Source organism: Castor canadensis, chromosome 18, assembly GCF_047511655.1.
Source record: "Castor canadensis chromosome 18, mCasCan1.hap1v2, whole genome shotgun sequence".
In the NCBI taxonomy this organism is placed as follows: Eukaryota; Metazoa; Chordata; class Mammalia; order Rodentia; family Castoridae; genus Castor; species Castor canadensis.
This window is the reverse complement of record NC_133403.1, coordinates 47,088,444-47,112,379: the sequence shown is the minus strand read 5'-3', so window position 1 is coordinate 47,112,379 and position 23,936 is coordinate 47,088,444. Positions and strand designations below refer to the sequence as shown.

Here is a 23,936-nt window from a genome sequence, read left to right as displayed (position 1 = left end):
AACTTGAGTAGCACACTTAGGAGAAGAATTTGAAAAATCTGCTGAATCACTGGTCTTGGGATTCACTGATGAAACTGGCAGCATCCTTCCTGCTCCAGGCTGGTCACAGCATCGGTTTGACCCATTGTGACAGGGAGACAGAAGGGCAGTGTGAGAGTAGCTAGGGCAGCTGACTGGTGGCCAGAGTGCACAGCCTGGCTTCTACTTGGAGGCTCATTGCTGTCCAGAGCAACCACTGTGCCTCCCTGAAGATGGACATCACAGCCTTAGGAGACAAGACCCTGTTTATGCACTAGGAGCTAGGGCCCCACCGCAAAGCCACAGATTGTTCCTTAAATGCTATGTGGTTCCTCAAGGTCAGCTGTCAGGGCTACGACATGCCCTTTGCACTAACCATGGGCAACTCACTACCTCTATACTGTCAGAGGTCAGAAGTGAGGCACACGTAGTTTTTTGTGTTTAGAAGTTGGCAGTCTCTAGTGCACCACCATTTCTAGGAAATGGCACATGCTGCTGGTGGGATGTCCTCTGAGTAGGACATGCAGTGGTGCTGCCAGCCCTGGGAATGAGACACTGTAGGAAAGGATTAGACACAACTGCTGTTGGTCTCATGGCACAGGTTCCTATTTTCTCTAAAGCAGTCACAATTAATACTTTTGAAAAAACACTAAAATTTTATTACATAGTTATTTCCAAAGAGGACAAAGAAACGGATCAAATATCCCAGTTCATTGTATTGAGTACAGAAAATGCTCAAGAGCATTTCCGCTTTGTAGAAATTATACTTTTTAAATTAATTAACAAGATTTGGGATACACTTCTCATTTCTAATTTTTTAACCCAAAAGCTTAACAGAAAGTGGGCCTCACTTGGCAGCCCAGGCTGACCTCAAGTTTGAGGTCCTTCTGCTGCCTCAGCCTCCCAAGTGCTGGGTTTATGGTGAGCCACCAGACCCAGCTAGTTTGGGATATTTCATTGGCTCCAGAGATCTGACTACAGGGCTGTCACCTACCTACCACCTCTCTCAGTGAGGAGCAAGCCACAGCTGCTCTGCAGCCTCATTTCCTCCCTCAGAGCTCAGGTTCACCTCAGCGGGTGATCAGCCCTTGTGTCCGTCAGTGAGTTCAAACACAGCAACATCAGATCTCTTAACTCTCGTTTACAAAGCAAGAACCCAGGTGAGGAAAACCTTCGACAAATATTTAAATGACCAGTTTTCAGAAATTAGAATATATGAAGAAGCAAAAAGAGCTGTGAACAAAACCATCGTCTTGCCTGACTGGCTTTCTGTCAGAGCTTGTGGGTTGCTCAGCCACTATGGTCAGGATCTTCTGAAGTCACCTGAGGGCCCAGCAAGATGAGGCCTGTTTAGTCCTCAGGAAGGCCCTCCTGCCTGAGAAGGTTCTCACCACATACCCCACAGGGTTGTCCTGGCAGGCATATAAAGTAGAAAAGCTTACAATCAGGCCATTGACTAGAATGTTCCTTTTTTTCAGCCTAGGCCAGAAACAGGTATCCAAACACAGCATGTGAGACATTTGCATACTTTCCCGACATCCTCTTCCTCAAGACACAAAAGGAAACCGCAGCGCTGCCTGGACAAGCTGCCAGCTGAGAGGGTGGTCTTGCAGGTAGCCTCAGGACCGGGTGATCTTCTCAGGGGGCATGAATCCTGTGTCCCCTAGGGCCCTGAGTGCCACACGGCCATTGGGTCGGATCACCAGGTGAGTGATGCTGCCATTGTTGAGGGAGAGGCGGAGCCAACCTTCTGGAGGAAACTGCAGGGCTCTGGGAAGGGAGAGAAGAAGGTAGTGGGAGGCTCGGGCCTACAGATCAGCTTGTACAGAATCACACTGTAGGCAGCAAATGCTGGGGTCAGACAAGGCTAGTAGCCTCTGGACATTCCAAGCAGACACTGTTTTCAACAAAGGGCTCTCAGAGGAAGGGGCTGTCCCAAATAAGGACCCGCCCCTGGTGGGACTGTGTCAGAAACACGCTAGGTTCTTGCCAGCACGTGTGATTCCACGTCTGCCTTTCCAGTATATAAGGGGCAGCTCTGTAGTGTGCCAGACCCATTTCTGACAGGACCTGGGGGCTTTCTCCCAGGACAGGTGTGATCCACAACCCCTCAGCACTTTCATGCTCTCTTTAAAGTATATGCTGAAGAGCTCAATGTCACTGCTTCCTTCTAGTCACCAGCCTTAGGAAGCTGGCTTAAGCCAAGCCCAGCTCAGCAATAGCTGAACATGCTAGTCAACTTAAAAGCATAGCTTATGCTTTTTTTATTTCAGTACTGGGGCTTGAACTCAGGACCTACACCTTGATTCTCTCGACCAGCCCTTTTTTGCAATGGGTTTTTTTCAAAATAAGGTCTCTCAAACTATTTGGGCTGGCCTTGAAAGAGGATCCTTCTGATCCCTGCCTCCTGAACAGCTACGATTACAGGTGTGAGCCACTGGTGCCTGGCTCGGGTTGCTTTATAACGCCTCCTCAGCACTGTCCCTCACAAGTCACAGGACCCCTCTCCAAGACAGAACTGGCACAGGAGCAGTGGGGGCCTCGCAGCACTTCACCTACACAGGTGAGTACAACTGTGTTTCCAGCACTAGTGTCAGCTCCCAGTGACAGCATATGGTATAGGGTTGTCAACGTGCGCAGAGATCCCAGACCTCATTCACAGGCTTGGGAGTGAGCACATAGGAGGTCTTGGCAGATGGCTGGGACCATGCCATCCTGGAGTTTTTGCTCTTACGTGAGGGTGTGAGCTAAGCACCTGTCCATTGAGATGCCACCCTCCTTCCCACCAGCTCTGAAGTCTGACCCGATAGCCACTGTGAACCAAGCCAGAAGGCGGATCCCACATCCCCAACAGCTTGCATTTCTTGGGACTGCTGCTCTCGTGACCCTCCCAAGCCACTCCTGGGCTTCTGGCCAGACCCACATGCAACATCTGAGGGGAACCATACCACGGCCCAGGTAAGAGCCTAAGGCCATGGAGCAGAGACCCAGCACACGGCTTCAGATGGCATCAACCACCAGGGATGCTCGGTCACCGGAGAAGAGACCCTTTGGCTAATGGGGTCCTGATGAGCATTTTCTAATGGGAGGGAGGTGGGAACCACTTTATTTCAAACTGCACTTTACTGAGATTTGGTGAATCCTTTGGTGGCCCTCCTACCCAAGAGGCCTCTGTCGGATGTGGAGGCTGCATAGAAAGTGTATGAGAAGAGGCTATAGCTGGGAGACAGCATGAGCCCTGATCGTTCTGTGTGCAGAATGGGGAAAAGACCCACAACACAGGAACTCCTGCCCCAACAGAACAGTCTGAGCAGCATAGTCAAAGATCCTGACTCAAAAGGGGAATGTCCATGTATCTGCAATCACACAAACTCAGCAGTTTGTGTGACAGGCAGGCTGGGAAATGGAATCCCCTCTGAGCAAATCCAGACCTAACTGCTGCCAGTAGGACCCATGGGAAATAGGGTTTTTGCACAATTCCCAGATAATGATTGATCTCAGAGAGCACTGGAAGCCTGCACACAGCTCCTAGTCACACTCCATCTCCAGAGGGCACTTCAGGCACCAGGAACCTGGTTGTTCTGCTCTTGCCAACAAAACAAAGTGGAAGCTGACAGATAGATGCCCTACAAGTAACTGAGAAGGCCAGCCTGAGACAGACTAAGGGAGCGCCCAACAGAGAACCCCGAGGCCAGGAAAGACACAAGCCACTCTGAGGGGGGTGTTGGGACCTGGGCAGAGAGCAGAGTGCACTGTGGACATGTGGCCTCCGCCTTCTAATCTCCCCCTTCCTGTCTAAATACCCCGAGCTGAGTGCAGTCCAGCAGTGCCTACCTGCACACGATGTAGCGGATGACATTGGCGTGGCATATGAAGATCTCGTAGCTGTCCTCCTCCTGCTTGGCGTCTGCCCTGTGGATGTAGTTCCGGAAGGCGGCCTCAATCCGGGCTCCATCTTCATAATACTGCTGAAGGCAGAGCAAGGGATCGTCAGTGTGGGAGCAGATAAGGCTGAGGTTGACAGGGCAAGCCCTGTCCCAAATGAAGTACGTGGGGGAGGCATTTTTACCACAGCCTCTGGCTTCCAGTGAGACACAGGCGGGTCGGGCTCGATGGGGGCACCTTCCCGCAGCAGGTCTGTGCTGACTCTAGAGACACCTGAGGAGAGCAAAGGTGTGCTCTGAGAAGCTGCATCTGAGAAGCCAGCTGGGCAGGAGTGCCCACCACCGGCACCCAGCACTCACCTGGCAGGTGCTTGCTGATAATGTCCGTAGTCTCCACGGCACGCGTCATGGAGGAGTGGACGATTTTACTAAATTTCAACCCCAAGCTTGCAAGTCGGAGCCCTGTGAGTTCGGCCTGTTCCCGACCTTGAAGGAGAAACACTTGAGAAGCTCATGTGTCTGAGCCCTTTTGTACTCACAGCACAAACTGTGACACTTTACAGGACACGAGGGCCCTGCCTCACAGGCCCAGTTAGGCCCAGGGCTTCATGGAGCAAACTGTTCTCAAGCCTACACAGAAAAACGCATCTGATTCCATTAATAACGAGGAGGAAAGCTGCCAGCACTGGCTACTGCTCACACCACTCTTACTCAACCACATCTGAAATCACGCCCCAGTACTCTAACACAGATGCCAAAACACATAAACTCAACACCCCAGGGTGACAGGCACACATGGGCTGCAAGTACATGTGCTTTTCCTCAAATGAATTTTAGCACTGGCTGAGAACAACCCAGGAAGCCATGTTCCAATGTGGTTCCTCTGCATGCTTACATAGGAGCCAGAAGCATCCCTTCAGAGCGGGGCTCAGTCTTCTGGAGAACAGACCTGGAACCTTTTTTACCATCACATTTTTTGAATGCACAGAGAGAGGTACTGTCCCATTCAAAGAAGTTGTTTACATTTAATTTCAGCCAAGCATGGTGGTGCACACCTGAGGTCCTAGCTACTTGGGTGGCTAAAACAGAAGGACCTCCTGAGCCTAGGAGTTCAGGACCAGCATGAACAACACAGTGAGACCCTTGCTCTAATACATAAATAAAATTCAGACTCTGCTGCAGACCACCCTGCACTTTCTTTTCCAGGAATTTCTCTTGCAGGAACAACTGCACAAGGCACAAACACAGGAGGAGTTGCTGGCTGCACTTCTATAGCAGTGAGAAAATGAAGCAGCCAACAATAAACCTACCTGTGAGGACCAGGACGTCTCTGTCACTCAGCCCCATCTGGGTCATGACCTTGTGCTGAGGATGGTAATGGACAGATTCTCTTAAGTGCTGCACAGGTCTGCAGAAGGTGCTCAGTAAAGAAGTGATCAAGAGAGGTGCTACTTCAGAGCATCAGGAAGAACACAAAGCCCTGCTGGGATAGGCATTGAATCTGATCTTGTTCAAGTAAGACCCGTTGCAATTTTAATTTTTTTTTTTTTTGGTGCTAGAGATCAAACTCAGGACACTGCACATGCTAGGCAAGTGCTGCACATATGTTTGTCTGTGTCCTATAGCCAGGCATAGTGGTGCACTCCTATAATCCCAGCACTCAGGAGACTGAGACAAGAGAATCATGATTCAAGGCCAGCCTGGGCTACCTAGTAAGACCCTGTCTCAAAAAAGGAAAAAAAAAACAAAAACAGGCCAGGCCTGTAGTCCTAGCTACTCAGGAGGCAGAGATCAGGAGGCTCAAGGTTCAAGGGCAGCCCTGGGCAAACAGTTCACAAGATCCTATCTCAAAAAAAAACAATCATAAAAATAGGCTGGTGGAGTGGCTCAAGTTGTAGACCATAAGACAGAGAGCGAGAGGAGTCTCACCCATCTGTCTCTCTCTCTGTCTCTCTCTCTCTCTGGTGGAACTGGGGTTTGGACTCCAAGCTTATTCTTACAAAGGAGGCACTCTACCACTTGAGTCACTCCTCCAGTTCTCACTTATCTCTCTTAAAAGGAAAAGCAAACAAGCAAGAAACCTGCTCCTGATCAAATTCAGCTAGTAATTACTGAAAATGACAATGTTCAGGTGTGAGCTGGGGCCCTTGACATGGGTTTGAGGAGATGGAGTACCTCAAGCATCTTCAAAGCCAACTGAGGGATCAGCAGGGTCCAAGGCCTAGCACATACCCAGTGGGGTCAGAGTGCGGTCCTTTTCCAGGGAGCCATCCACATGGTACTGGGAGTGCCTGATGAGGAAGATGTGCCTTGTGGCCTTGGCTTTGTAGTGATCCAGCCTGGATGCCAGCTCTTCCTCTCCAGATTCCACATTCCTCTTCCGCAGGTTGATCAGAGACAGTGGCTCTCGCCTAGTGGTAAGAATAAGATGGTATGTCCCAGCCATCTTACAGAGCTGGTGGCTCACATCTGTAATTTTAGCTACTCAGAAGGCAGAAATCAGAAGGATACAGTTCGAGACCAGCCCAGGCAAACAGTTCGAAAGACCCTATCTCAAAAATACCCAACACAAAAAAGGGCTGGCAGAGTGGCTCAAATGGTAGAGTGCCTGCCTTGCAAGCATGAAGCCCTGAGTTCAAACCCCAGTACTGCCCGCCAAAAAAGGCAGTATGTCCTGTGACCTCTGTCCCAAGATACCTTTCAGTACTTGGGAAGAGGCCATGTCTCAGAACACACGTGTACCTTCACACCTCAAGGCTGAGTGCCAAGCCCGTTCTGGATGATCAGACAGTGGTCAACAGACACAGGAAGCCCTCTCACAATACATGTTCTAGTGAGGAGAGGCAGAACGTGATCAGTGATGCCAAGAATATGAGACCAGATGACAGAAGCTGTAGGAGTGCCAACAGGGTACGGCTGCAGCACAGTCTACTGCACTGCCTGATTGTAGCCACCAGCTATACAGCCCAGCATCAGGATTAATGCCAGTAATCCTAGCACTCTGGAGGTTGAGGCAGGAGGATCTTAAGTTTGCAAGGCCAACCTTGTCTATGTAGTGTGACCCTTCCTCCAGAAATAAAATTAAAATTGCTAGTGGAGTGGCTCAAGTGGTGGAGTGCCTACCCAACAAGTGTGAGGCCCTGAGTTCAAGTCCCAGTACTGGTAAAACAAAAAAAATTAATAAAAAATATAGTCAGCTTTCTTTATCTAAATGTCCTGCATCTATACATTCAACTAAACAAGGATTAAAAGTATTCTAAGAGAGCTGGAGGCATAGCTCAAACAGTAGAGTGCCTGCCTAGGCAAGTGCAAAGCCCTGAGTTCCAACCCCAGTACCACCAAAAATAAATAAATAAATAAAAAATCCAGCCGGGCACCAGTGGCTCACACCTGTAATCCTAGCCACTCAGGAGGCAGAGATCAAAGAGGATCATGGTTTGAAGTCAGCCCAAATAGTTCACGAGACTATCTTGAAAATACTCTACACAAAACAGGGCTGGTGGATTCAATGGCTCAAGTGGCTGAGCGCCTACCTAGCAAAGTAGGAGGCCCTGAGTTCAAACCCCAATACTGTCCCTCACTCCCCACAAAAAGATCAAAAGAGTTTTATCTACACTGAATACATACAGGCTTTTTTTCTTAACATTATTCTCTAAACAACACAATCTAAATTACTTAGGAGGTAGCATTTACTTTGTATTAGGTATTATAAATAATCTAGTGAGGATTTAAAGTGTATGTGAGGGTGTGTGTAGGTTATACACAAATACTGTGTCATCATATATAAGGGACTTGAGCACCCACGGACTGTTAGCTGTAGAGATCTTGGAACCAATCCCAGAGAGCAACAAGGGATGACTGTAATTAAATTAAATGAAATTAGAACTCCATTTTCTCAGTCACAGTAAGCAGATTTTAAATGCTCAGTAGTTACAGGGGTATTGGCCATCAGACGGGTTGGGGGGTGTCTACTGAAGGTTTCATGTGGAAGGTGGAGAGCAGCACAAGTCAAAGCTTCACATTAACTTGTGAAGACTGGTGGAAGAGAAAAGTCTCAGGGCACCATGGTGATGATGGTATTTAGGCAGGGCTGACCTGGGTGGGATGCTAGTCACACACCAAATCTAAGATTGCAGTGGGGGCGGTGGGGGAGTCTGAGGCTGGGCCAGAGAAAACATCTGGGAGCTGCAGGAAAAGACAGGAATCCATGGACTCCACTAGGCCTTCCGGTAACTAAGTGAAGCTTCTGGAACTTTCCAGCAGGGACAGGAGGGTACAAGGCACACCCCCTTCCTCGTTTGTTCAACCTTATCTGCCAGGAATTCTTCCCGAAAGGATTCAGTTCATGCCTCGTCATCTCCCATCAATCCAAACAAATACAAAACATCAGTTTCAGTCAGGTAAAGCTGGACAATTTTTAGTTCTACCTAAAGTCAAGTTTCCTGACCTCAGCGTGAATGTTCTACACACTGTACTACCTTTTTGTTAGTTTGTTTGGTTTTTTTCAGGCAGGATTTCCCTATATAGCTCAGGCTGGTATTGCACTCATTCTGTAGTCCAGGATGGCCTACATGATCCTCCTGCCTCAGTCTCCCGAGTGCTGGGATTACAGATTTGTACCACCATGCCCCACGTGTACAGCTTTTTTAGATGGATAAAAATCCACAGTGAGGAAGTAACGCGCTAAAGACAACCATGCATTGATTCTTTTTTAAAAAGAGAATGTCAGACTGGTGGAGTGGCTAAAGTGGTAGGGTGCCTGCCTAGCAGGCGTGACACCGAGTTCAAACCCAGTACCACAAAAATAATTAATTACTAAAAGAGAATGTCTCCATGAGAGAAACAGACAAATCCCAGTGAGGGACCTTCCACAAAATATTGGATCGGCACTCCTCAAAACCATAATGACCATCAAAAAGGGCTGGCTCTAATGGCTCACCACCCAGCAACTGGAAGACTTCAAACCCCAGTATCACCAAAAGAAAGAAAAAACTGCCAAAGTTGAGAAGAGCCTAAAGAGACATAAGGACTTATGGTCATTTGGGATCCTGGAAAGAAGGACACTAGGTTAAGACAGAAGAAATCTCAATGAAGCAAGGACACTACTTAATAATGTATCCATATCAGTTCATTAATTGTGACACGTATACAGGAAGGGGGGTGATATGTTAATTCTAGAGGAAACGGGGTGGAATAAAAAGGATCCTATTTGCAACTTTTCTATGAATGTAACTATTCCAAATATGTTTTTGAACTAAAGGGTTAAAAAAAAGAAACTACTGGGCCAGGCGCTGGTGGCTCCCGCCAGTAATCCTAACTACTCGGGAGGCAGAGATGAGAAGGATCCTTGTTCCAGGGTAGCCGGCGTCCCTATCTGGAAAAAACCCATCGGAAAAAAAGGGAGGCGGAGTGGCTCAAGGTGTATGCCCTGAGTTCAGATCCCCAGTGCCGCGAACAAAACAAAAAGACTACTGAATTCCTGCTAAAACCGGGGAAACAAACGTTAGTTCCGCACTGGATTTGCTCCGCCGGCGCTCAACCACTTTAGCCACTCGGCCAGGGCGTTCTTCCCCTCTTGGAGTGTCAGGTGCAGTGACCACACCTGCGGATGCCCGGGCGGTGAGCCTGGTGCGCAAACGATGCCCGCAGGGTCCTTTTCCAAACTGCCTAGCAGCACATTAAAAACGTGAAGAGCACAGGTCAGACTTTAGCAGCGCTTTCATCTGTTACACCAAAAACCTGCACTGCTCTGGCTTTTACATTTGTATTAAGTGAAACTGAACATCGCCTGGAGGCTTATTTCCAGGACTCGGTGACCACTGAGGCCACCGATGCAGCCCTGGGGGAGGTTCCAGTCTTGGACCTCACCCGAGGGCGGAGTGTCGGACCCCGCCCCGCGCACGGGCCCTCGGGGTGACCCGGCCGCTCGGTACACGGGTTCTTGGAGGGACAGGCGGCCCCGCGCACGGACACTAAGGACCCTGCCGAACCCCTCTGGACACCGACATCCTCCCTCCGCTGCCAGGTGTCAACACGCTCCTGCGCCCGGACGAGGGACCGGACAGGAGCCAGGCCCGCCCGCCACCAGCCCCGCAGCCCACAGCGCACCTGTCCCAGTTGGAGTCCCAGACGCCGGGCCCCGGTCGCGCGCCCCCGGACCAGCCGCGCGGCTCCGGCGCACGCGGCTCGGCGTCCCCGCCGGCGCGCGGTTTGCCCACAGCGACGGCGGAGAAGAGCACGGCGGCCGAGCCTCCCGCCAGGCCGCAGGCGGCCAGTTGCAGCGCCTGCCGGAACGCCATGCCGCCTCCCGCGCGGCACGACGGCGCGCCCGCTTCCGGCCGGCGGAAGTCCCACCCCCTCGCGGGCGGCTCCGGCCGCGGGGTCCGCTGGGAGCGCCCGGGCCGCGGCGCGGAAGGCGGGGCGAGGGCCGGGGCCCGCACGGGGATGCGGGAGCGTGTGGAGGGCGCCGCGTCCATGCAGACGAGAACGGGGCGTCAGTGAACTGGGAGGCTCGGGTTTTTTCTTTTTTAAGCTGTGGAAGGGCAGCGCAGGGCCCCACGCGCAGGCTCATTGTCAGCCATCGCCGTCCCCCAGAGCGCCGTACCTTTCCGTTTCCTTAAGTCAGGCCTCGCCATGTGGCCAGCCCGGCTCCAACTCACAGGCCCTCTCGCTGGGATTGCTGAGGTTCACTACAACACCTGGCTCAGAACTCAGAACATCTCCGTTCCCTTGCCTCGGCTCCTGGCATTGCCTGTCCTGCTGTCCCCCCATGCTGGCTGCGGTCCTTCTGCTCTCCTGATGGGAAAGTGGTAGGAAGTGTTTCCACACTTGCAGTCCGGGGCCGAGAGCCTGGACGGACAGAGCCAGAGGCTCACAGCTTCAGGCCCTGCGAGCCAGGGGCCATCGCTCCAGACTTAGGAGCCAGAGGCCTGGCGCACTGCCCTGGGCTCTGGCCGCCGGCAGCCCAGCCCTTGGCAGCCATTGTACCATTCTAGTCCACGAGCGAGGGCAGCAGAGGCAGCACCTGCTCCTGCTGCAGCAGCTCTCGGGCTTAGGGTGTTGGGGGCCCTTTGCCCTAGGGCTCAGCAGCACTGCAGGTTTTTTCTCCCCGACTACCCCCCACCCCACCACCTCTGCACCCCGCTCTGGAAGTCTTCAGCTGCCTCCATCTCTGCTGTCTCCTCTGGAAGTTACCAGCCCCAAAGCAGGCAAGACCACCCAGGAGAAGCCTCTTGGCCTAGGATGTAGCCTAGCATGCGCGAGGCCCTGGGTTTGACCACGGCACCAAAAGAGAAAAGACAAAAATAAAAAATAAAGGCCCTTCACTGGGCCTAAGGTAAGGGTGTACCCTCACTGAGGCTGGAGGAGACAAGGCTGTTTCTACTCATTGTACCCAAAAGACCAAAGTAAGGCAGTCTCGAGAGAGCTAGCAGGGGGGCCCAGGAAATGCAACTGTTTTCTAACACTGAAGTTTTGAACTCAGGGTCTGTGCTTGCTAGGCAGGTGCTCTACCACCTGAGCCACTCCTCCAGCCCTTCTTTTTTCTGTTCTTTTGCTTCGGTTATTTTTTGAATATACTTTCATGTTTATGCCTGGACCTTGATCCTATTTACATTTTCCATAAAGTTGGGATGACAGGTGCACGCCATTATGTTCACCTATTAGTTGGGATGGAGTCTAGAGAACTTTTTGACCAGGCTGGCCTCAAACCACAATCGTCACCTTCCCAGTGGCTAGGATTACAGGCATGAGCACCACACCCAGCCTTGATTTTATAGATCTTTTTATGGATTCATTTTTCCAAATATAATTCATATTGTTCAAGGCACCATGATATAAATAAAAGAAAAAGTGCCTCTCCTTCCTAAAACTATTTTGCTCATTTAACCACTTATAAACCTGTTTTCTCCATCACTGACAAACATCCAAGGGGGAGAGACTAAAACCCTGCTTTCTGCCCTTCCTTCTGTGTCTGATAGCACCCAATAAATATGGATGAAATGAACTGAGTGAATGCAGGCTGTGATAAGCCAGAAATAGCAGGAATTCACATCACTTAAAAAACACAAAACTGCCCGTCAACTGTCTGTTTTAGCCTACCCCTGAAATTCTGGGAGGCTGCATGCTCAGATGATGGTTCTAGACCCAGCATACTGCACCTGAATCTAGGGCCCATCTCTTACTAAAGAGGTCTTGCTTTAGTGTTCCCATTTGTGAAATGGAAAGAATCTCAAAGGATTATTGTAGAATTGAGTAATGCTAACTTCTGAGATGTTCTCAGAAGAGTTCTGGCACAGCGGTCCCTCAGCTGATCAGTCCTGGCTGATCTCTACAATTGAGAACTGGGGTCTTACTGTCATGTTAGTCAGGCTGGCCTCAAACTCCTGCTTGGGCCTCCAAAGTAGCTGGGACTACAGCTATGCACCACATGCCCGGTGCACAGATATTTGTACACCGTATTCACAGCAGCATCACTCACATTAGCCAACAGGTGGAAACAACCCAAATGTCCTCTGATGGAAGAACGGATATGGACGGATGTGGTATAGACAGCAGTGAACTATCCAGCCTTAAAAAGAAAGGAAATTCTGACACATGCTAAAACATGGATGAACCTTGAAAATAACAAAATACCACAGCCTGGATAATTTATAAACAATAGAAATTCATTTCTCACAGTTCTGGAGGCTGAAAAGCCCAAGATCAAGGCACTGCTGGTGAGGGCAACCTCTGCTTCCAAGACGGTCCCTTGGTCTTCATCCTCTGGAGGGAAAACACTGTCCTCGCACAACCACAGGGACAGAAGGACAAAAGGAGTAAACTCTCTGAAGGCTCTTTTATAAGGACATTAATCCATTCATGAGGGACTTAACCACTTCCCTAAACACCCCATTTTTTTTTTTAATGGGACTGGGGTTAGGACTCAGAGCTTCACACTTGCAAAGCAGGCACTCTACTGCTTCAGCCACACCTTCTGGTTATTTTGGAGATGGGGTCTTGCCAACTATTTGCCTGGGTGGCCTTGAATCTTGATTTTCCTAAGCTCAGCGTCCCAAGGAGCTAGGAGCCAGCAGCACCCAGATGAGACCCCAATTCATAACACCCCTGCAATGGGCACTAAGTTTCAATGTGAGTTTTGCAGGGGACACATTCAAACCATAGACATTAAGAACAGGGTGTGAATCCACTCATACATACCTAGACTCAAATCTGTAGAGAAGAAGAATGGTGGGCAATAGAGGCCTGGGAGGGAATGGAAAGTTAGTGTTTAATGAAAGTTTCATTTTAGGAAGATGGCTGCATAACACTGATTTCTCCATGCTGCTGAGCTGTGCACTTAAATTGTGAACTTTGTGTTATATGGATTTTCCAACACAAAAGAATCAAACAAGACCCAAGAGCGGCTGTTCTAAGACACCAGGACCATCATGGAAGCAGCTGCATTACCATTTATTGTGACCTGCATCTGGTCCAAGGTGACAACTGAAGTCATCTCTTCTGTCCAAGTCAGCTGCCGCCTCTCTAAAGCACAAGCTTCGGACACTATCAGATTTCTTTCTCCATCTGCAATTTTGAGGCACCTTGAGTCACATGACTTCAAGTCAGACCAAGTCCTGACTGGGTGGTTTCTGCTTTCTCCCTTTGGCAGTCGACTCCACAGTGCATCTAGTGTCACTTCCCCAGACAGGCCAGGTAGGCATACCAGAACAGAGCCGCCAGGTTGGCAAAGAGCACCCGGAACTGCCGAGAAAACAGGTGGACAGTGATGAGTGGGAGGCCTGACCACATCCACCAAGCACCAGCGACTCACGACAGAGTTCATTCCATCAACTGTTTACTGGTTGGTCAGTCCACCCACCTGCCTGCTGTTGTATTTCCTGAGACTTTCCAAGCTCTGTGCTAGGTCCCTGCAGAGGTGGGAGGACAATAGTCCCCCTCCTAACAATGTTTACATGCCAATGGAACCAAGGCAGTGACGCAAGCAACCAGAGGCAGAAACTCTTTACTCCTTCACCAGCACTCTGGCTTCACTTCTCTACCCAGGGCTGGCTGCCATGTGATGTGATGCCCTCAGTGGGGGGACTGCACGTGACACCCATCCTATCCCTGCCTGCACCTCACTGTGACCAGCCCTGCACTCCAACCTGCCACTGTCCTGGCACCTCCTCTGATCATCTAGATTTACTCCCACCTGAAACCACCCGGGTCAGGTGCTGTCTCTTCCTGGCAGGTGGTTCCATGAGTCTGTCCTCATCTTGTCTAGAATAGCAGGGCATATAGTGGGTGCTCAATGAATCCTTCCTGAGTAACATCTCTGCCCCTTAAAGACGCATGTGCCACCACCTAAAATGAAACCTCTGATGCTAGCCTCCAAGTGCTGTTCCTGCACTCTAAGGAAGCACTGTCTCTGTCCTTTCCACTCCTCCATGTCCTCAGCCTTGTCTCCCTAGGATGCCTCAGAATCTGTGGCTTATAGCCATGGCTTCCTCACCTTACTGTCCTGTGGTTGTGCTCCCTGTGAAAACCTGTCCTCCCTACCTCCTTGGCTCCCTGGGAGCTGACCACAGCTGGACAGGTCCCAGGCCCATAAGAAGGTGTCCACCCTCTGCCCAGAAGCCTGTCTCCACTCAGCTCACTCTCCACAGTGCCAAACCCATCCCACCTACTCCAGACCTCAGACCTAGAACACAGAGGAATCTAGAAATCCCATCCACTACCCACTGGAGTCCTTTTTCCTGGCAAACAAGGAAGGGCTCCCATCCAAGCACCACTATGCCACTCCCAGGGATCCTATTCTCTCTGCCTCCTTAGGTGGCTCCAAGGACTCTCTTGCCCATCCCATAAACAGCTATAACCACATCAAGCACTATCCTACAAACGTGGTTCCTTACCATGATCCCACCTTTCTGAGCTTCAGTATCCTACAAACGTGTTTCCTTACCATGATCCCACCTTTCTGAGCTTCAGAGCCCCTCCACCACCCCAGTCCCTCTACTGCTTCTTCCACTTCTTCACAAACTTTTTAAGACTTGTGATCTTTTTCTTTTTTTCAATCCCTCTTCCCTCTCCTCTCATTTCCCCTCCCCTCCCTTTTCCTCCTCTTCCCCTTTCCTTCTCCCTCTCCCTCTCTCTCTATAGGGTCTCACTAGGAAGCCCAGGCTGGCCTTGAACTCACAATCCTTTGCCTCAGCCTCAGCCTGAACTGCTGCCCTGAACAGGTCTGTTCAGGAGGACAACCCTGGTTAGCAGCTTAGGTTTCCTAAGGGCTCCCACCTTTCCCCTCTTCACAGTGCACAAATTTGGCTCACCTCCTTCCTCCCTAGGTCTGAACTTGGCAGAGGCACCAAGTGCCCAGCTTCTAGTACAAAGCAGGTGGGTTCCCTGGAGCAAACTCAGGCCAGTACTGGAGAAGAATGTCCTCAAGGGAGGAATGAGCATGTGTCCTGTGGGAACACAGACTGGCCTGGCACAAGGACAGCTGACATGCACAACCTGGATCAGCACAGGATGGCAGTGTCCACAGAGTCACAGGAGATGGGTCTTGATCACTCCCCTGCACTCTCTACTGCCTGAATCAGGACCAACTCAACAGGTTTCTCACCCTTCACCAGGCAGCCCGTTTCTACTCACAAGGGCTTAAAAGCTCCAAGTTCCCACAAAGGGCCTTCTCTCTGACTGACCAGACTCCACTCTACACCAGGCCCCACTCCATGCACCTGTCTGCTTTCCTAAGCCCAAGGGAACAAGAAGGTTTAATTACTAGAAGACCTCAGAATTTGCTGAATGAGTAGCTGAAGCAAGCCTGCTCTGGAGACCCTGTGAGACTTTCCACAACTGAAGCACTGGAGTGTTGAACACTGCCTAGGGATGGACCAGGAGTCTAGAAGTCAGGGTGAAAACATGGCTTGAGAAAAGCTACAGCTTGTTGGAAGAAAACACAGGCAAGGCTGCAGGACAGACCTCTGGGGGAGATGGGCTGCCTCACCTGCACGGGCACATAACTGATGTTAATGAACTGCAGAGGTGTCCACATTTGCCAGTTTGTCCGCAGCGCAGGCCAGAAGCTGCGCCTTATCTTGGCAGCTGAGGTGTTGGCATCCTTTCCCTGCAAGGAGGGCAGAGATGGGGTGAGCTGCACCCCCTTCACCAGAACGGCACCCAACCTTGACAGTGATTTCTAAAACTGTGTTATTTGGTTCTGTTCCATTTATAAAGAGACAGCACGTGCACTTACTACACTGTAGAGAGCTAAACACTCAATCGGAAAATCCTCAGTCTGTCTGGGCACAGTGGTTCACATCTGTAACCCCAGCTATTGAGGGGGCAGAGATTGGAAGGATTGCAGTTGAAGGCCATCCTGGGCAAAAAGTTAACAAGACCCAATCTCAATCAATAAGCTGAGTGTGGTGGCACCAGCTGGTTATCCCAGCTACATGGGAGGCATAAGGAGAAAGGTCATGGTCTGAGGCTGACCTCGGGCAAAAACACGACACCCTCCCTGAAAAATCATTAAAAGCAAAAACAAGTGTTGGGGTATGGCTCAAGTGTAGAGCACCTGCCTGGCAACTGTGAGACCCTGAGTTCAGACCTCAGTACCACTAAAAAAAGAAAGAAAAAAATCTTCAGTCACCATAGAGGGACAGCAAGCTGCCTGCATGCTGGGTGATGTCTGTGGGTACCTGGGGTGCCTGTCCCCTCAGCTCTTTGCAGCTGATCAGCCCAGCACCAGAACTGCTGAGGGCTCAGCTGTCAATGTTTTCTGGGTTAATCTCCAAAGAGGATGCATTTCAAATCAAAACTTGTCAGGAGTTTTTAAAAAATGGACCCCAATAAATTGATCCTAAATATCATCTGGGAGAATGAATGCTTTTGAAAGCACAGCCATCTTTCAAAAGAAGAGGGAAGGCCTACTTTACCAGCATCTTTTAAAAATACTGTAAAATTGGCTTGGGGGCATGACTCAAGTGGCAGAGCTCCTGCCAAGCAAGCATAAGGCCCTGAGTTCAAAGCCCAGTTCCAATGAGCAAAAACACCAAGAAAAAAGATGTTTTTGCTGGTGGAATGTCTCAAGAGGTACAGTGTCTGCCTAGCAAGCATGAGGCCCTGAGTTCAAACCAAGTACCACAAAAAGAAAAGAAACCAAATGGAAAAATACTGTAACATTATGGTAGGTAAAATACTCCGATAGCCACAGCTAAACAAAACAAAACAAAACCCAAGCAACATATAATGGAAATGCAAAGAATCCAGCAGAAGAACAGAGTCCAGATAATGGCCTGTATGTTTGAAAATGAGAATATGAAGAAGTTATTACAAAATAATGAGGATTTCAATAAATGGCAAGAAGACAGCATGCTGTATAAGTGGACAAATCAAGAGAGAAGTCTACCTCTCACAGCAAAAAATAAAACCATAAGGATAAAGAGGAGAAGATAGAAGGTGTATCACAATGTAGGAAACACCACCACTAGAAAATTTAAGAGTATTTCTATAATATTCCTATTAGAAAGGCCAAAGGAAAAGAATTTCAGATTTGAACACAGGAAGTTTTATAACATCTGTATACGCTGGGGGTGTGGTTCAAGTACTAGAGCACCTGCCTACCAAGTGTGAGGCCTTGTGTTCCACACCCGGAGTGGGGTCAGGGAGCCCATGTATACTAAATCTGCGAATAAGACAGGTTTACTATATAAGACTGTATAGAACCAGGCATGGTGGTTCATGCCTGTAATCCTAGCTACTCAGGAGGCAGAAATCAGTAGGATGGCAGTTCGAGGCCAGCTTAATCAAAAGTTCTTGAGACTCCATCTCAATCAATAAAATGTTGGGAGTGGTGGCATGCACCTATCATCCCAGCTATGCAGGAAGCATAAATAGGAGGATCGTGGTCCACACCACCTCAGGCATAAATGTGAGCCTCAGTTGGGCACTAGTGGCTGAAGCCTGTAATCCTAGCTACTTGGGAGGCAGAGATCAGGAGGATAGTGGTTCGAAGCCAGCCCAGGCAAATAGTTCACAAGATCATATCTTGAAAATACCCAACCCAAAAAAGGGCTGGTGGAGTGGCTCAAACTGCAGGCCCTGAGTTCAAACCCCAGTACCGCCAAGTAAACAAACAAACAAAACAAAACAAATAAATGTGAGCCCCCTACCTAAAAAATAATTAAAGTCTAAAGGGCAGAAGTATGGTTCAAGTGGTAGAGTGCCTGCCTAGCAAGTGAGAGGTCCTGAGTTCAAATCCCATCACCACCAAAAAAAATCTGTATATAGAAAACACAAATTTTGTATTTTACCTTTATATGAAATTTAAAGACAAATACACCTAAATGTGTTTGGGAAACAATCTTTGTTAACACATCTAACAAGAACTTCAGCAGGTCTGAGGTAATGCACACTACAGTGCTCCAAGACATCTATAGCAACTGATGTATGGTGTCAGGGTACGTGTGATTTCTACCATAGGCAAACAGGTACTGCTAAGAGTCCTGTGTTCTGCTCTCCAAATTCATAAGGGAAACTGCCGAACTTCAAGTTGAGAGCAGTAAAATGCTCACAGCCCCAGAGTCCTGCCCAAGGCAGTCAGGGTCCAGACACCCACCTCCAGCAAGTTCATGATGAGGAAGAACAGCAGCAGGAAGGCTGGTGCAAAGACGAAGCGGTCCAACAGCAGCCTCTTGACTCTAGCCAAGGGGACCTCTGGAGGGATCCAGTGCTCCATGAAGAGGTAGAAGTAGTGGCTCAGGGGGCCTGTGACAAGGAACCTGAGGCCCGGTGGTGGGTGTGAGCCAGACTGGTTCTCTTCACGTGCCTCTCCAGTCCAGCCTCACCCAAGAGCCATCCCTGGTCCCAAGCCCTGCCTCCCTCAGTACTGATCACATCTTCTAGAAAATGCTTTCTCTGACTAGCTCTTGTTCAGGTACTCTTTTTTGCCTGAATAGACCAAAGCCATTTCTGGCATGAATGCTCTGCTCCCCATGTCGCCTCCTCCCCCGTCTTTGCAGGGGTAGTCAGCTCCTCCACATGGTCAGCTGGGAGAGCCATTCCCTGGTCCTAGCAATGCACATGCCTGGTGCCAGCCTTTCTGTGTTCTAGACTCTATGTCACTGTCTGCACAGCAGGGTCACATTCTTTCATTTGGGTATATGCTGTCCTCTTCACCCCTGGAAGGCAGGTGCCACAAGCAGTTTGTTTCTGTCTATCTGCTGCCATGTCCCTGGGCCTGGAACAGGCTCTGCTTCCAAGAGGTGATCAGTAAATAAATAAATGGACCTGCCTCTGCTTTTAGAAATCTTCATCAAGATCTCAGGAAACTGGCCAGGCTGCACTCTGACTTGTCTGGATTGTTGCTCTCCATTCGAGTGCACCTGGGAGAGGACAGAGCCCAGCAGACCTAAGCTCCTCAAAGCAGCAATGTGGGGAGGGGCAGGTACCAGGGTCTTTAAACAAAGTTCTCAGTTGGACTTTCCCACCCTGATGCAGGTGTTATGTAGCCTGCAGCAGAGCCTCCCAACGGGAAGAGAACAAAATCTTGGGGAGGGGAAGACCATGCAGCCTATGCTGATCTCACTATACAACTGTCTGGAGGATGCTGCTTAAGATACATCAGAGAAAATAACCCAGGTTAGCATGCTTGCATGTACAAAAAGTCTTCTGAACTAATAATAATAATAAAAAGATCATTGTAGGGGTTGGAGGCAAAGCTCAGTGGTACAGTACTTGCCTAGCATGGTTAAGGCTGTGACTCCGGGCATCCTCCCCCACAAAAAAACCTTTTTTTTTTTTTTTTTTTTTTTTAAAAAGTCAGTCTAGTTGGAAAAGACTTTGAAATAATCCATCTATAAAACTGTTGTTGGCCAAATTGCTCAGGGAGGGTGAAGCTGGCAAAAACTAGCTGGGTGCAGTGGTGCACAGCTGTAGTCCTGGATACTCTGAGGCTGAGATAGGAGACCGCTTGAGCACAGGAATTCAAGGCCAGCTTGGGCAATACAGCAAGACCCAGTCTCACAATAACCCAGACAAAAAAATTTTCCAGTCTCTGTGCTTCTGGAATTCAGAAATCGGTTCAGCAACTGGGTATTTTTCAAGATACGTAAGTATTTTTCTGTTACTATGCAAGTAACAGAAATTGGTCCTATTTGAGCTGCTTTTCTTCTTCTGAGAACCCAGTAAGGATGATCTCGCGCCTCTGATTCCTGAAGTCTGGCTGTCAGTTCGGGCACATTATCTACCCTCAGGTCTATCTCAGCCCAGTAAAGATGCCCCCACCAGTGCAAGTGAAAATGAAAACTGCAGCCAGTGCAGTGATGTATGACTATAATCTCAGCTATTCAGAAGGATTTCAAGTTCAAGGCCAGTCTGGACAACATAGGAAAAACAAAACAAAATAAAACTGGTGGGGGGAGGTGGCAGGAAGGTGGGGGGGGGTGGGGGGGTGGGGGGGTGGGCGTGGGGGGAGGTAGCCCAAACAATATACACACATGTGAGTAAATGTAAAAATGATAACATAAAATAAAGAAACAAAATTCACCATTTCTATGGTGAATTTTTTTCTAGTTAAAAAAACCACAAACTGTATTTGGAGCTGGGGGTGTAGCTCTTGTCTATACTACCTACCTAGCCTGAGTAAAGTCCTGTGTTAGATCCCCAGCACCAACAAAAACAAAAGAAAATAAAACAAACTAACATGCTATATGCCTAAACTTCTGGCTTTTCTCCCGTGATGATTAAATCAATGCACCCCACCCCCACTGGGATTGAACCCAGGGCAAGCACTCTATCACTTGAGCTACAGCCCCAACCCTTTTGTTTGTGTTTTAGATAGGGTCTCAAACTTGAAATTCTCCTGCCTCTGCCTCCAGAGTAGCTAGGATCAAGGACATGTACCACTATGCATGGTTATGTTGATGCTTTTAAAAATATTTTTCTAGATCAGATTATTCCAAAACCTTGATGTTGGCAGCCCAGCTTTGCTATGCTAAATCTCTGGGGTCAGCCAGCCCCTCTGTGGCACTCACCCATAAACTGCATATCTGAGAGGACCACTGAGATCTAGATTTTGAGAGTCTTTTCTCCTCTTCTTCTCAATCGTCTGGGCCAAGAGGTTACCAAGTGCTGACAAAATGCCACTGCAGAGAGGTAATCGGAAGACAGGAGCAAGCGATGAGAGGGCGTGCATGTCTTCCATGGGAATCAGCAGGGCTGCTCTAAGATCATGCTATGGATGGTGGGCTGAATCCTTATTGAAGCAGCTGCGAGGTTAAGTCCCCACATCAGAAGGTGGAGGTGACAGACCCTAACATACAGGTGAGTACAGTTAAGAGTTCCAGCTGCTAGGCTGCTTCAGTGCCAAGACCCTGAATGTCTTGTTCCACTGCCATCATGCAGGCTACCTCGGGGGACATCAGGAAGTGTGTGGTTATAAAAGAGTGACAAGAGGAATCCTACGACACTGTTCTGTATCTTCACGGGCGTGAAGATACAGAAACACATGATCCTACACATACGATAAAAGTGTGCAGAACTGACCACACACAGACAAGTACAGGAGAATCTGGGAAAATCTGAATATGTCTTAGCTGTGAGCTGTGTGCATGTCACACTATATACAGCTTGACACAATGTTGCCATGAGGCCACCTGCCAGTGATCTTTGTATTACAACTGTCTCAGTCTACTTTGCCCCGATATAATTTTCAGTAAGAAGTGGAGGACAGGGATGGAAATGGAAATATAGTGGAGGGAATGAACTTGTTCAAGATGCATCGTATTGACGTACAGAATTATCCCAATGAAATCTCCCCTCGTATTATTAATCTAATTCAAAAATAAAAGTTGAGAAAAGTTTAACAACAACAACAAAAAGGTGGAGACAGGACCAGTTGTTCCCTTTGAGGCTAGTCAGTAATTACCTTCTGAAAAGCTATAAAATGGAAAATTCTTAGTAGGGACCCAAAGACCCTCTTGGTCTGACCCCTTGGCTACTTCGTTCTCTGCTCTCCCTTCTTACTTTCTCCAACCACACAGACCTTCTTCCCACTCCTCCAACATGTGACAGCTCATCCCTCAAGACCTTTGCACTGGCTGTACCCTCTGCCCTCAGAGCTCTTGCTTCTCTTCTCTGCATGCCTGCTCCATGCCACCTCCGCAGGAGGAACGTCTGGCCACTCTGTTACATGTCCATCTGCTTTTCGTCCAGTTCTTCACCAAGACATCACCTTGTGAGACCTCAGCACCTCTTTCGGCCATAGCCTTAGGAAAGACTTAGTAAGACAAATCTATAAAGTTAACTCATAAAATCTCGCCCTTGGCTCCCTGGACTTCGCATGTAGACTGCACCAGCACCGCTGCTGGGCACCGCGGACGCGAACTGCTCTTACTGAGCTTCCTGGAAAAGCAGGGCTGTGAGGACATCTTGGGGCTCCGAGGACTTCGCCTCTGGCGCCCACACTCCTCCGCAGGCTGCATCGGTGCAGCTGGGTCTGCGAGGCGGCCCTTCCTCTCCCCGCTCCCCTCTCCCCTTCCCCGCGCCCACCTGCTGGCGGCCTTGGCGAGCACGGGATAGAGCCTCAGGAGCAGCAGGTAGTGGGCGAGCGCGCGCCGCGGGAGCGCCGCAAGCGCAGCCTCGGTCCGCAGCCGAGACGCCGCCGGCGCCATCGTCGTCCCTGCTCTGCGCTGCCCAGGACTCCGATCCCACCGCAGGCTGGCCGGGCGCGGGGCCCGGGGCGGGGACGGCCTGACAATTCCAGCCCCATCATGGTCCACAGCACTGCCCCGGACCAACATGGCTGTGCGGGGCGTGCGCCTCAGCACATTTTTCCCCGGTCCCTGGTGGGCCCTCTCCCCCCACCCCCTCACCCCGGATAACGTCGCTGATTGGGCCGCCGGGAGGGGCGGGGCGGGATTGGGCGGGGCTGAGCGGTGCGCCTGCGCACACGCCAGTCCAGGCGTCGACTCTCCCCCTCCCCTACTTGTACACGCACGGTCGTCAATTGGAGCGCCGCGGGGCGGGGCGCACTGACCTCCTGATTGGATGGAGAGGACTTCCGGTATCTCGCGAGAGTAGGTTGGAGCGCGCCAAGTTTTTCTTGGAGGCTGAGGAAGTCTACTAGCTCTGCCATGGTTCTGAGAAACCCCGGGGGGCGGCGGCGCGCGGAGCCGGGCGCAGACGGCGAGGCCAGCCGGTGAGAGTTGGTGCCCGGCTCCCAGGACACTCGCGGTAGCGTCGTGTGGGGGCCGCACGGAGCTGTCGGCTCGGTGGCCCTGGGGGCACGCACGGTGGAGGGCGTCGATCTCCCCACGCGCTGCGTGGGTCTCCTGGCCCTGGGCGGCCAGCCTGTCGGGAACGAGTGGGGACGCCCCGCGGCCACGGGGACGCCGGCTCCTCCTAGTACTCTCCTCGCGGTGCTGTGCGGGTGCTGTGCGGGTGGGGGTGCTGTCACGGTACTGTTCGGGGTGCTCTGGGTGCTGTGCCGGGTGCTGTGCGGGTGCTGTGCGGGTGGGGGTGCTGTCACGGTACTGTTCGGGGTGCTCTCTGGGTGCTGTGCCGGGTGCTCTCTGGGTGCTGTGCGGGTGCTGTGCCAGGTGCTGTCTGGGTGCTGTGCGGGTGGGGGTGCTGTCACGGTACTGTTCGGGGTGCTCTCTGGGTGCTGTGCCGGGTGCTTTCTGGGTGCTGTGCCAGGTGCTCTCTGGGTGCTGTGCGGGTGGGGGTGCTGTCACGGTACTGTTCGGGGTGCTCTCTGGGTGCTGTGCCGGGTGCTGTCTGGGTGCTGTGCGGGTGGGGGTGCTGTCACGGTACTGTTCGGGGTGCTCTGGGTGCTGTGCCGGGTGCTGTCTGGGTGCTGTGCGGGTGGGGGTGCTGTCACGGTACTGTTCGGGGTGCTCTGGGTGCTGTGCCGGGTGCTCTCTGGGTGCTGTGCGGGTGCTGTGCCGGGTGCTCTCTGGGTGCTGTGCGGGTGGGGGTGCTGTCACGGTACTGTTCGGGGTGCTCTGGGTGCTGTGCCGGGTGCTCTCTGGGTGCTGTGCCAGGTGCTCTCTG

General features: G+C 50.6%; 3 protein-coding genes across 9 annotated transcripts in view; 1 reads left to right on the top strand and 2 right to left on the bottom strand.

Annotated features, from left to right (window-relative positions):
* Positions 1 to 651: 651 nt before the first annotated feature.
* Positions 652 to 10,225, bottom strand: Pgam5 (PGAM family member 5, mitochondrial serine/threonine protein phosphatase). 2 transcript variants are annotated; one of them, XM_020163507.2, is made up of 6 exons: positions 10,011 to 10,225; positions 6,135 to 6,313; positions 4,263 to 4,388; positions 4,088 to 4,176; positions 3,853 to 3,986; positions 652 to 1,788 (listed from the first exon to the last, which is right to left on the bottom strand). In XM_020163507.2, exons 1-6 carry the CDS (start codon positions 10,199 to 10,201, stop codon positions 1,638 to 1,640), a joined length of 870 nt encoding a protein of 289 aa, XP_020019096.1. In that variant the 5' UTR covers positions 10,202 to 10,225; the 3' UTR covers positions 652 to 1,637. The 2 variants fall into 2 exon arrangements, with proteins under 2 accessions (XP_020019096.1, XP_073916990.1); XM_074060889.1 differs by having other exon boundaries at positions 3,853 to 3,983.
* A 2,322-nt stretch (positions 10,226 to 12,547) lies between these two features.
* Pxmp2 (peroxisomal membrane protein 2) lies at positions 12,548 to 22,746 on the bottom strand. Of its 5 annotated transcripts, XR_002212364.2 has the most exons (7): positions 22,434 to 22,742; positions 20,918 to 21,028; positions 18,502 to 18,664; positions 15,889 to 16,008; positions 13,350 to 13,643; positions 13,101 to 13,145; positions 12,548 to 12,679 (listed from the first exon to the last, which is right to left on the bottom strand). XR_002212364.2 is itself a non-coding variant. In XM_020163498.2 (5 exons), exons 1-5 carry the CDS (start codon positions 22,682 to 22,684, stop codon positions 13,575 to 13,577), a joined length of 714 nt encoding a protein of 237 aa, XP_020019087.1. In that variant the 5' UTR covers positions 22,685 to 22,742; the 3' UTR covers positions 13,334 to 13,574. The 5 variants fall into 5 exon arrangements, 3 of the variants coding, with proteins under 3 accessions (XP_020019087.1, XP_020019088.1, XP_073916991.1); XR_012443501.1 differs by having other exon boundaries at positions 12,548 to 13,145; XM_020163498.2 differs by lacking the exons at positions 12,548 to 12,679; positions 13,101 to 13,145 and having other exon boundaries at positions 13,334 to 13,643.
* A 183-nt stretch (positions 22,747 to 22,929) lies between these two features.
* Positions 22,930 to 23,936, top strand: part of Pole (DNA polymerase epsilon, catalytic subunit) — a 50,248-nt gene continuing 49,241 nt past the window's right edge. Inside the window, exon 1 of one of the 2 annotated variants that reach the window (XM_074061323.1) lies at positions 22,930 to 23,082. In XM_074061323.1, coding sequence (XP_073917424.1) covers positions 23,018 to 23,082 — 65 coding nt within the window. In that variant the 5' untranslated portion in view covers positions 22,930 to 23,017. The remainder of the gene's footprint in view (positions 23,083 to 23,936) is intronic. The other variant, XM_020163505.2, reaches the window with a different exon arrangement.

Excerpts from the sequence above, each read along its gene's own strand:
- Pgam5 (XM_020163507.2), bottom strand. The coding sequence starts at position 10,201 with ATGGCGTTCCGGCAGGCGCTGCAACTGGCCGCCTGCGGCCTGGCGGGA. Across the intron at positions 4,177-4,262 it reads TATCAGCAAGCACCTGCCAG|GTGTCTCTAGAGTCAGCACA; the intron begins GTGAGTGCTGGG and ends TGCTCTCCTCAG. Across the intron at positions 1,789-3,852 it reads ATCCGCTACATCGTGTGCAG|AGCCCTGCAGTTTCCTCCAG; the intron begins GTAGGCACTGCT and ends CTCCCTTCCCAG.
- Pxmp2 (XM_020163498.2), bottom strand. The coding sequence starts at position 22,684 with ATGTTGGTCCGGGGCAGTGCTGTGGACCATGATGGGGCTGGAATTGTC. Across the intron at positions 21,029-22,433 it reads CTCGCCAAGGCCGCCAGCAG|TGGCATTTTGTCAGCACTTG; the intron begins GTGGGCGCGGGG and ends ACCTCTCTGCAG. Across the intron at positions 13,644-15,888 it reads TCAGTTATGTGCCCGTGCAG|TTCCGGGTGCTCTTTGCCAA; the intron begins GTGAGGCAGCCC and ends TTTTCTCGGCAG.